The sequence below is a fragment of the Staurois parvus genome, unplaced genomic scaffold (assembly GCF_062004578.1).
Source record: "Staurois parvus isolate SC_StPar_1 unplaced genomic scaffold, SC_StPar_1.0 ptg003013l, whole genome shotgun sequence".
NCBI lineage: Eukaryota > Metazoa > Chordata > Amphibia > Anura > Ranidae > Staurois > Staurois parvus.
In genome coordinates this window covers 4,955-16,904 of record NW_028320809.1, presented here as the reverse complement: position 1 = coordinate 16,904, position 11,950 = coordinate 4,955, and the positions used below count along the sequence as shown (strand labels likewise).

At 40.2% G+C, this 11,950-nt stretch overlaps 1 protein-coding gene across 1 annotated transcript; it reads right to left on the bottom strand.

The window, feature by feature from the left end:
• Positions 1-7,484: 7,484 nt before the first annotated feature.
• LOC149428713 (potassium voltage-gated channel subfamily E regulatory beta subunit 5-like) lies at positions 7,485-7,814 on the bottom strand. The gene has a single exon (XM_089667086.1). The coding sequence runs from the start codon at positions 7,812-7,814 to the stop codon at positions 7,485-7,487; it is 330 nt and encodes a 109-aa protein (XP_089523212.1).
• Positions 7,815-11,950: the final 4,136 nt, after the last annotated feature.

The following is an 11,950-nucleotide window of genomic DNA, read 5'->3' as shown; positions in this document are numbered from 1 at the left end:
TTTACCAACTACTACTAAATTGACTGGAGTACTGGCACTGCGGGAACAGTTAAAAGGCAAAAAATGTACTACCACTACAAGACAATTTTATGGTACAGTTCATAGAGGCCCCAACTAGGAATGATGCTCTGCTGGACCTGGTAATCTCAAACCATGCAGAGCTTATTACTAATGTCCATATAAAAGAACATCTGGGTAGCAGTATCCGTAACATGATTTAATTTGTTAGCTGTAAACAACAAGCACATACGGGAAAAATAAAGATGCTCAACTTTAAGAAAGCTAATTTTTAGAGGCTGAGAGCTGCTCTCCAAGACTTAGACTGGGAGGGAATATTGGCATCAATGAACACAACACAGAAATGGGAGTTCTTCAAAAAGACTGTATGTGAACACACTGCAAAATATATTCCCATGGGATACATGTTTAAAAAACTAAAAGTCAAACCTATGTGGCTTACAGCTAAAATTAAATAAGATATAAATAAGAAAAGAGATTTTATTAAATATAAAAATGAAGGCACGGTATCACCATTTAAACAGTACAAAGAATATAACCGAATATGTAAAAAGGAAATCAAGGCCACAAAAATGGAAAACGAATGACTGATTCAAAAGATAGGACAAACCCCCCAAAATTCTTCAAATATATTAATAGTAAAAAGGTTTGGTCCGAGAATGTAGGCCCTTTACATAATAATCTAGAGTGGGTGACTGGAGACAAAGAGGAAGCAAATTTATTAAATACTTTCTTCAGCTTTGTGTATACAAAAGGAGCATGGGGGAGCTCTTGTCCATAATGGGCATGGTATTGACACAGCTCCAGATGATCCACATTGGCTCACAATTGATATGATCCAAAAATATTTAGACAGAATAAAGGCGAATAAAGCACCTGGACTGGATGGCATACACCCACGGGTCCTTAAAGAATTGAGCTCTGTCATTTCAAAGCCATTGTTTCTAATTTTAGGGACTCATTAATGACTGGCATAGTACCACTGGATTGGCATAAGGCCAATGTGGTGCCAATATTTAAAAAGGGATCAAAATCTTTACCAAGTAATTATAGACCTGTTAGTTTAACTTCTATAGTTGGGAAGATACTGAAGAGTTAATAAAAGATCACACAGATGAGTTCTTACTGGAAAAAAAATATTTCAAGCAAAAGATAGTATGGATTCATGAAGGACAAACGTTGTCAAACAAATCTGATTTCTCTTTATGAATTGAGCAAAGCCTTGGAGAGGGGTGGTGGTGGACATGGTATACTTGGATTTTGCAAAAGCGTTTGACACAGTTCCCCACACACGGCTAATGTGTAAGGTAAAGTCTATGGACTTGGAAAAATCCATATATAAATGGATAGAAAACGGTTGTGTTGGGACCCTTACTTTTTAATAAATATATATATATATATATATATATATAAAGCGATATAGGGTCTGGGATTAAAAATCCCATTTCAGTCTTTGCAGATGACACCAAGCTGTGCAGTGGAATAACGTCCTTACAGGATGTCTTCAGTTTACAAGCCGACATCAATGTGCAATTATGTGGGAAATGTGGTTTAATGTTGATAAATGTAAGGTTATGCACTTGGGGGCTAAGAATATGCATGCATCATACATACTGGGGGAGGGGGGGGGAGGGTACAACTGGGGGAATCCATGGTGGGGAAGGATCTGGGAGTTCTGGTAAATCACAAGCTTAATGCAATGCCAAGCTGCAGTTTCTAATGCTAGCAAAATCCTGTTTTGCATTAAGAGGTATAGATTCCAGAGAGAGATATCATTTTACCCCTGTACAAATCATTAGCCACTTGCCTACTGGGCACTGTCACTCCCTTCCTGCCCGGGCCAAATTTAAGCTTTCAGCGCTGTCACACTTTGAATGACAATTGTGCGGACATGCAAACTGTACCCATATGAAATTTTTATCATTTTTTTCCACACAAATAGAGCTTTCTTTTGGTGGTATTTAATCGCCACTGGGTGTTTTCTTTTTTTGCGCAATGAACAAAAAAAAAAAAAAAAAAAGCAAAAAATTTGAAAAAAAAAGTTTTTCTTTGTTTCTATTGTAAAATTGTGCAAACAGGTAATTTTTCTCCTTCACTGATGTGCGTTGATGAGGCTGCACAGATAGGAGGCACTGATGAGGGGGCAAGGCTAGGCAGCACTGATGATGCTAAACTGATAGGCGGCACTGATGAGCACTGCTGGGTGGCACTGCTGGGCACAGGTGGGTGGCACTGTGACAGCATGAGGAAAGTGCAGCTGATAACCGGCAACTGTATTTACTCAGTGATCTATGTCATTGGACACAGCTGATCACGTGGTAACAGGCCGCTATGATTGGCTGTTTACTATATCACGTGATCAGTGGTGTCCGTAGGACACAGCGATCACCGGCGGCGTGCTGCTCGTGGCGTGTTCTGGAATGACATCCATGGGCGTCGTCCCAGAACTAGACAACCGCGGTGTAGCTGTTGTCCTGCTATAGTACGGTAGGGAAGAAGTTGATAAAGCCTCATCTGGAATATGCAGTTCAATTTTGGGCACCAATTCACAAAACAAACATTGGGGAACTGGAGAAAGTACAGAGAAGGGCAACCAAACTGGTAAGAGGCATGGAGGAGATCAGCTATGAGGAAAGATTAGAGGAACTGAATTTATTCTCTCTTGAGAAGAGGAGATTAAGGGGGGATATGATCAACATGTGGCATAATGTGGTCCCCTCCCGCTATCTGTCGGGCACTGAAACCAGCCCATAGAGATACAGGAGGAACTTCTGTTCCCTGATCATCTCTATGGTCTTTGAAACCGCAAGCAGTAAGGATTTTATCTCTTCCGGTTTGGCTTTGTTGTTTACAAATCAATCTTGTTTTGATCAGATGCTTTTGAGGGAGGAGAGACCTGGGGTACCAGTCACTGCCCACCCTCACATTTCCAGCAGCAAGCATTCACAGCTCCATTTAACAAGAGTTTACTGATAGACATCCATTTGTTTTACATTACAAAGTAGTCAGATCCTCTCGGCTGGCTTAATTGTACCTGTAGTGGAGGGACATGACTATGACAAATGATAATACTTGTAGACAGCCAGAGGGACAGGAGAAGCCAGGAGGAGTTTCAAATGACTGGTCTCCACCAACACCTAGATGAACTTGTTTTTCAAAGCCAAACTCTTACCTTCAACCTTTCACAATTGTACAGGTGTCTCTCCAGTACTGAAACTGCTTTCCCTAAATTCACTGCACACCATTAGCTTCTCACAGTGTGCAGTAAAAGCAAGTCAGATAATGCCCACATCGATTCCTGGCTGGAGGACATTCAAGCCTTTCCTTCTCAACATTACCGTCTCTGGCCTTCCCAGACTTCAGTTCTTTCAATTGTGGAGGTTCAGTATCACCTGTGCATGTTACCTAGGGCAGTTTGCATGCAAAAACAGCCTGCGTAGAAGAGCTAACACCTCTAGACAGATATTCATCAAGGCATATTGGCATTTGCAAAACTACTCTCAATAGCTGGCCCACTGTGCTTTCATCAGTACACCAAGCAGGGTGCTGTGGTGTTTTCAAGAATCTATGTACAGCACCCTGATGGTCCATTCCATAAGCCAAAATCTGCCTGCATTGCATAGAAAAGCACAGAGATCCAGTGAGGACACAACTGGATCTTAAATAAGGTATGTAATAGAAAAAAAAGGTTCTATTTAAAAACATTTATAAGCATGCTGATGAGGATGAACAAGAGGAACCAAGGAATGACAAATATAGGCACATTAAAAGGTCAGAGGAAATATACCCAATAATTAAAAGATTCTGGATAAACAAATCTAAGTCCAGTCACCTAAGCAGACATCAGGTTTCCTGTATTCAGGAACAGGCACATATCCAATACATGAATGATTTTGCTGAACTTCCATCTTGTTGTCCAACTATGTAAGCTGGTCATATTTCATGATTCTTGGCAGCAGTAAAAGCTAGAGAAAGCAATGCAGGATGAACCGCAAAGATCAATTTTCTGAAGGTTTATGTTAAACATTTTGCTTGACATCAAAATAGGAAAACCCAAAGTGCCGTTATCTTCAATTTCTGTCAGAGAAATGCAGGACCTTCACATATGATCTTTTAATCAATATGTTTGCTGTGTAGAAAAACAATGATCAGTATTTCACATACCACCGATACAGTTTGCCTTTGAAACATGAGTCACAGCTGGCTGTGGGAATTCAGTCTGTCAATGTCATTAAAGTGTAGAATCCATAGGAAGTCTCCCACGAGGGTTGCAGCAGTTGAGCATGGAAAAAATTCTGTAACTAGCTCGTCTGTACAGGACATTGTAACAATGCTTGTTTTAAAGAAGAACTATAGGCAAAACATTTTTTTCATTTTATATAAAGGAGGGTTGTAACCCCTGTCAGATTTTGCCTGCCATCTGTGTCACATTGAGGAAATGTACCTTCACAGCCTGTCCCATAACCACAACAGGAATTAATAGGAAAGTGAGGAAATCCTTGGTTGTCACCAGAACTACATTTCCCCTCTATTACTGTTCTGGTGACAACCCAAAATTTGAGATTTTCTTTTACTTTCGATGATAATGGTAAACATGAAAAAAAAAAAAGGTGAATCTCCCTAATGGGGGCACAAACAGCCATAAAAAAAAAACAAAAAAAACCCTGACGTGTTCTAATCCTCTCTACTGTATCCAAAAAAAGTTTTTTAGTTATACTTTTACTCTTTCCCACTGAGCATATACCCATATATTTGGCCTCACGGAAGTGTATCTTTATCCATGGGACTGCATATATGCATTGCTGTGTTTGCACTGAGAGCACGCTGCACAGTGCAGTCCCTGGACAGAGACAGAGCTGTGATAGACAGCTCCGGGTCCTGCATGAAAAAATACAGAGCAGTGTTATCCGATCTCCTGATCGCTGTGCTGGCCTGTGATTGGCTATCACTGTATAGCCTGCCCCGTTTTTTTTTTTTTAACCTTGTCTTGATTGGAGAAAAGGTACATTGTATCTTTTATCTGGCTATCGTGGAGATCAGTCACTGTATAGCCTGCCCCTGTTTTTTTTTTTTTGGGGGGGGGGGGGGGGTTTACCTTGGCTTGAATGGAGAAAAAGTACATTGTATCTTGTTCTAGCTATCACAGAGATCAGTCACCTATAACCTGCCCGTTTTTTGTTTGTTTTTTTTTTATCTTGGCTTGAATGGAGAAAAGGTACATTGTATCTTTTTCTCCTTGCTAGAGGAGAAAAATATAAACAAAGAAAAAGCTGCTAAAAAAATATTATTTAAACTACTTCAGCTCCAGTCCATTTCTGGAACTTTTTGTCCACAAGTTAAAAATCTGTATTTTTTGCTAGAAACTATCTTACAGCCCCGAAACATTATACATATTTTTTAAAGCAGAGGCCCTAGAGAATAAATTGGTGGGTTTTGCATTGTTTATGTCACCTGGTATTTGTTCACAGAATTTTTTTGGGGAAAAAAAAAAACACGCTGAATTTTAGTGCAAAAAACCACAATACACAATCCAAATTTCTTGTAAAATCTAAAAGATGTTATGTTGGGTAAATAGATACCAAATATGTCATGCTTTACAATTGCGCAGGCCACGACAAGACAACATACATTTTACTATTCATAGGCAACAATATAAAAGCCTTTACAGGTTACCACTTTAGAATTACAGAGGAGGTCGAGTACTAAAATTTCTGCCCATGATCTGATGTTTGCGGTCATACCTCACATGCGTGGGATGATCATTGTTTGCATGCGAGTGGGACAACCGCATGCGATCGCCTTAGCATGTCAGCATGGGGGGACAGGGACACTTTAATTTTTTTTTTTGATTATTCAATTTATTTTATTTTTACACTGTGGATTGAAATTTTTTAATCACTTTTATTGCTGTCACAAGGAATATAAAAATCTCCTGTGACAGAATTAGGCATGTGACAGGTACTCTTTAAAGAGGGATCTGGGGTCTATAAGACCCCCAAAATTCCTCCTTTGCACTTAAAAGCATTCAAAACACCAAGATCTGTGTTTCTGAATTTTTTATTTTTTTTAAATGGTGACGTTTACTTCTGAGTAAACCGGAAGTGGTGTCCCCGCTTTGTTTGGCTGTCCGGCCAACCGATGGATGTGTCGGCTGGTTGCTCTGTACTGCCGGTGGGAAATCCCGAGAGGGCGGCAGTGGTGGAAGAGAGGGACATCTTCTCCCTCTGCTTGTACAAGCAATCGAGCGGCTAGTTTGCCGCTCATCTTGCTTGTACATAACAGCTGACTATCGGCTCTAAAAACTGGTACCAGTGTAATGCCTGCAGCTGCAGGTATCACTCCAGTATAACCACAGTAAGTCCAGCACCATACAGGCACATCAATGGTCTAGAAGTGGTTAAAATCATACAGATAAAACAGCTGGATCAGGGTTTGTTTTAAGTCAATGTCAGGGTTAGAGTCAAATCAGGATTAAAAAAAAATGCTTATTTAATTTAGTGTCCCTGTATTTCAGGTAGGATAAAAAAACTAATTGTGCACCATTGTTTCTGGACCCTACTACAGGCACAAACAATATACAATATAGATGCATTTCGTTTTTTCTGACTTTAATTATGTTTTATAATAAGCTCCGAGGAGCAGGGCCCTCCTATCCCTCTTGTATTGAACTGTATTGTTGCTGTATTGTCTCCCGTTATATTGTAAAGTGCTGAGCAAACTGTTGGCGCTATATAAATCCTGTATAATAATAATATACACAGAGTGTGGCATCGCTGCGATTGCCTGGAGAAGGGGAATTTGTGTTGGGTTGTTTTCTGGGGGTAGGTCAGGGTCCTGGCAAGAAATATAGTATTAAAAACATTTTTGCGCAAGTTTCCCTTTAATAATAATTAAAAAAAAAAAGGAGATATCCATTATTATTACCAACAAATGAAAGCCCAATTTGTCCTAAAAAAAAGGTATAATCTACCTGGATACACTAAGTAGTTGGGATGATGTGTACAGTTTTACTGACACATGTCAAAGTGGCAAAACTGTGTTCAGGTGTTAAGATTTGTTTTATCTTCTGTCATCAGGGGTTAAACATAAAAAAATAAAAATATACATTTTTTTTTTTTTACTTTTTTTTTTTTTTTAAATGAAAATAGCCTATTTTTCCTAAATCCCACTTCAACTGGTCACAAAGAATGGCATGCAAAATACATTAAGATAAACCAATGCTTATCTACTTTTTAAAATGTTACTTGCCCACCTCGAAGGCACTGAACAAGTATGTAGCAAGTAAAGCCAGAGTGAAGTTAGAAGCCCTAATCTGCACACTTGTTCCAGGGCAGTGATGTAATGATGAAATTAAATCAGCGAGAGACGGGAAAAAGGTATTCTCAGAAGTAGTCAGCAATCCATTAGTTGCCATACACCTTTCAGTTCCTGTAGCAGAAATCTATAAAACTGTGTGTGGTCCATTCTCAAAGCAAATTTTCACTTTCGATACTCCCCCTGTGAAGGTTCTCCTCCGCAGGAAGACCGTGTTTTCCATGTTTCCCCCATTCCCTCTCTATATACAGGTGGTAGGGGTCATTTTTGGACTCCTGCTTTCTGGATCTGGTATACGCTAGTATAAGCCCCCCTGCCAGGCAGCCATAGAAGATCATTATTAGCAGGATATACAAGTATGCATCATCATTTTCACGATCTTCACTTGCAGGAGGACTCGTGCTATTGGCCTGCTCCAGCTGCTGGAGGATTTGCGTCAGGAGTTTTTTCAAAGTTGATGCATCACTACAGTTAAGATTCATAACGAAGCTTCTCCTTGTCCAACAAATAGGTAATTGTGGGAAAACGTTCCAAACCGCGTGTACAAGGATGGTAGTCACATCACCAGAGGCAGATCCACATCTAGATTTTTCCTCTCCTCACCATGTAGTGCCTGTGAAATAATGAACTCATTAAACAAGGAGAAAATCGGTGTCATTTCAATGTATCTTCTAATATAATATGCAAACTACAATATCATCATCAGTACCAAACAAATAGATAATACTGCAGCATGTACACTAATAATATGAAGATTCAAGTGGAGCTCCAACCAAAGCATCTCCTGATTTGGAGAGTACAGAAGTGATGTCACCCTTGTATGTACCTTGCTCCTCCACGGTCATCCGTCAAGACTTTATAAACCCCAGCATTTCAAGATATGGGGAGTACGTGACTCTCACTTTCCTCCCAAAATGCAGTGTTCAGGGCTGAGTAGCCAACTGCCAGAACTAAGTACTATTATTGGAAAGGGGGAGAAAGTCATGAACCCCATGTAAGCTCCAGAACTGCCAAACACAGAGCTTACAGAGGTGATAGACTCAGGAAAATTGTTAACCGCTTCCCGACCGCCCTATAGCAGAAGTACTGCTACAGGGCTGCGCAAAATCACGTATATATACACGATTCTGTATTTCTGGGTAGGGGTCGTGTGCTCTCCCTACCACGCCGCTATTGGCTCCTTGGGATGTCACCCAATGGGTCCCAGCTGCCGACTCTGGGCTGCGACTTCATGATCGTCGGTGGAGCTAACAGGGGAGAGGTCAGTATGTAAACTACACAGATCTCTCCCCTATCAGCAGGAACAGACTGCTTTGTATTACTCTGCACAGCAGAGCAATATAAAGCAGCTTTTTTCCTAGAAAACAGCACACAGTTAACCCTTTGATCGCCCATGCTACATGATGTTAACCCCTTCCTGCCCAGTGTCATTAGGACAGTGTCAGTGCTTTTTATTAGCACTGATCACTGTATTGGTGTCACTGGGATGTCACCGTGACACCGAGTCAGTTCCCCCCTAGTATCAGAATGCCCGCTGCAGTCCCGCTATAAGTCGCTCATTGCCACCATTACTAGTAAAAAAAAAAAAAAAAAAAAAATTGCAGTACATATACAGCCATTTGTAGACGCTATAACTTTCAAGAAAACCAATATAATTTACACGTATTGGGATTTTTTTTTTTAGCAAAGACATGTAATAGAATACATCTTGGCTTAAATTTATGAAGAAATTAGATTTTAAAAAAAATTTTTACTGGATAAGTTTTATAGCAAAAAGTCAAACATTTTTTTTTTTGCAAAATTGTCAGTTTTTTTGTTTATAGCGCAAAAAATAAAAAGCACACAGGTGATCAAATACAACTGAAAGAAAGCTCTATTTGTGGGGATAAAAGGACATACATTTCATTTATGTACAACGTTGCATGATCGTGCAATTGTCAGTTAACGTAACTCAGATCCGTATCGCACAAAATGGCCTGGTTGGGAAGGGGGGTAAATCCTCTGAAGGGCAAGTAGTTAATGAGGGGCTGTAAATAAAATGGGTATTGCTTTTATTTAGGTACTCCAGGAAAATAACACATTGTGACCACTAGATGGAGCTGACAATCATAAGAGAATCAAAATGCAAACAATATGGGAATCATTAGATGAGCCTGTGCAAACTTGCTTGAGATATCCGCATGAATTATTATTTTGTTACATAGACTGAGTGTATACCTCCAAATTAAAATTCCCATGGACTACAAAATGCAAATATTTGTCTTCTTTTTTAGTGGGAAATGATTCTATATCCAACCAGCACTGCTGCATAAGGAACTTAAGAAGTGGCTTTGAGAAGCTATGAGACGTCTTCAACATTAGGCCCTGTTCACACTTAGACAATTTGGAATTGTATGATTCTGCCCGTGATTCCAAATCGCACTACAATCGCAGCAAAATGCGTGATGCAAGTTTAGGTGCCATTCATCCTTACTGGCACCCCAAGTGTGGTGTAATTTTGCAGTGATTGTCGCAAGTAAAAATGCACCCGTCTCAGGGCCCAAGTTTGGTCCTTGGGCTTCTTTGCTGTGATAAACGCAGGTAGGGTAGCACATTCAAGTGAATTGGATGCTCTATGAACAACATGCAGAATTGCCTGAAAATCACCCACACAAAATTGTGATCGGGAACTTGAGGTCCTAGTACAAGGAGTGTGAACAGGGCCTTAACCACTTCCCATCTGGCCCATGTATATAAACGGCCTAACGGGAGCAGTGCAGGAGCGGGTGGCTGTTTATAAATGGCCTCCCCGCCCCCTGCTTGTGCGCGCCCTGGGAGTGCGCAGCACCACGATCCGGTGCCCGCTGTGTCCAGAGGACACAGCTGAACACCAATCGTTGTACGGGACCTCTGTGTGAGGTCCCAATCGTGATCACTGATTGGCCAATCAGTGACACATGAACAGTAGAAAACAAGATGTCACTTCTGACATCATTGCTTACTACGTGTGAAATCTGCGAATGATCACAGAGGTCACATGGTACAAGGCTATTCACAACAGCCTTGTAACATGACAAGCTGCGACCAATCACAGCTCACACAGTATTTCTCAATTGCTGCAAGAATGCAGCCAGAGAGGAGGAGAAATTATTGCTTTTACAGCCTATGGTATAAAACAAAAAATCTTCATCACCCTCCACAAGTAGTACAGTGTCACTATGGTGACACTGTACTACTAGGGTGACAGTATGTAAAAAAAAAAAACAAATATAAAAATTAAAATGTAAAAAATGTTTTTGAAAAATCATAATTTTTGGTTATAAACTAATTTGTTTTTGTTTTTTTTTACTAAAAAGATAACTGAATAAATTTTGGCCAAGATTTATGAAGACATTTAATTGCAAAATTTTATAAGAAAAACACTCTTCAAAATTTTGGAACTTTTTCATTTATATAGCAAAAATAAAATAAAAATCCCAGTTGTGAATAAATACCACCAAAATAAAGTTTTAGCTGTCTCAAAAAAATGCTAAAAAATTCATATGGGTACAGTGTTGCATGACCGCGCAATTGTCATTCAAAGTGTGATAGCACTGAAAGCTGAAAATTGGCCTGGACAGGAAGGGGGTGAAAGTGTCCAAACTTGAAATGGTTACAGGTCCTGATAAATGTGACTCACTATTAGATATATTGGAAAATGTTTGTAAAAGAAGTTGCTGTCACAAAAAACAAAAACAAATTTATGGGTTTATATAATATTCTCAAGTCTCAGTGAATACAGAGCTACTAAATCCCAAATCTGACATCTATGAAGATACAAGCACTCTGTTTGCGTTCTCTCATTAAGTACAGCACATGCTCTTTCAAACAATTGCTTCACACTTGGTAAAACTTTTGCAATAATGTATAAGAAAAAGGTCTAGTAAGATCAGTGAAAGATCCCGGTTGCACTGGGTGCGATTTGGCATGCCATGTGACTTGCAAATCGCATGCCAAGTCGCACCCTATTGTCTGCAATTACAGCGGTCATATCAGTGCGGTTCCGACTTGGTTGGAGCCGCACCGATACATGCACTTCTTTTGGTCCATTTGCATTGACATCTGTGTCAGACGTCTTGAAAAATCACACCTGGAATCGGTATCTCACCCGACTATGAAATAGTGCGACTTCACTGTAAGTCGCACAATTTCAAAGTCGGGCTTGATGTGACCGGGGTGTAAATCCTTACTTTCATCACTTCAAACTAGACCAATACCAGGTGCTCAGTCCCACCGCAAACAAGGCAAGATGCTTTGTCTTCTTGCTGGCCATTTCACATCACCGCATTACTGTGGTGTGCCCAGGAAAATTGTACGAAATGCAGTGCAGTGCATCACAACCCACCACCCCGCACTGTGCTGCAGCCAAGAGTACATCATGAAATGTCCCCACCGCAGAATACAATAGCACTGGGCAAGGGATCCCCCATCAGCACTTTGTTTCTGGGGGAATTAAGAGATTTTCTTTTCTGCAACCTACGGCTGCAGGAAAGAACATTGAATCATCTATGACGGGCTTGACAAATTTGCTTTGAGTCTAGGAGGCAGCTAAAAAAGTTAGGAGCCAGGTTTTTTTTAGTGTAGCGTGGGTTGTCAGCGC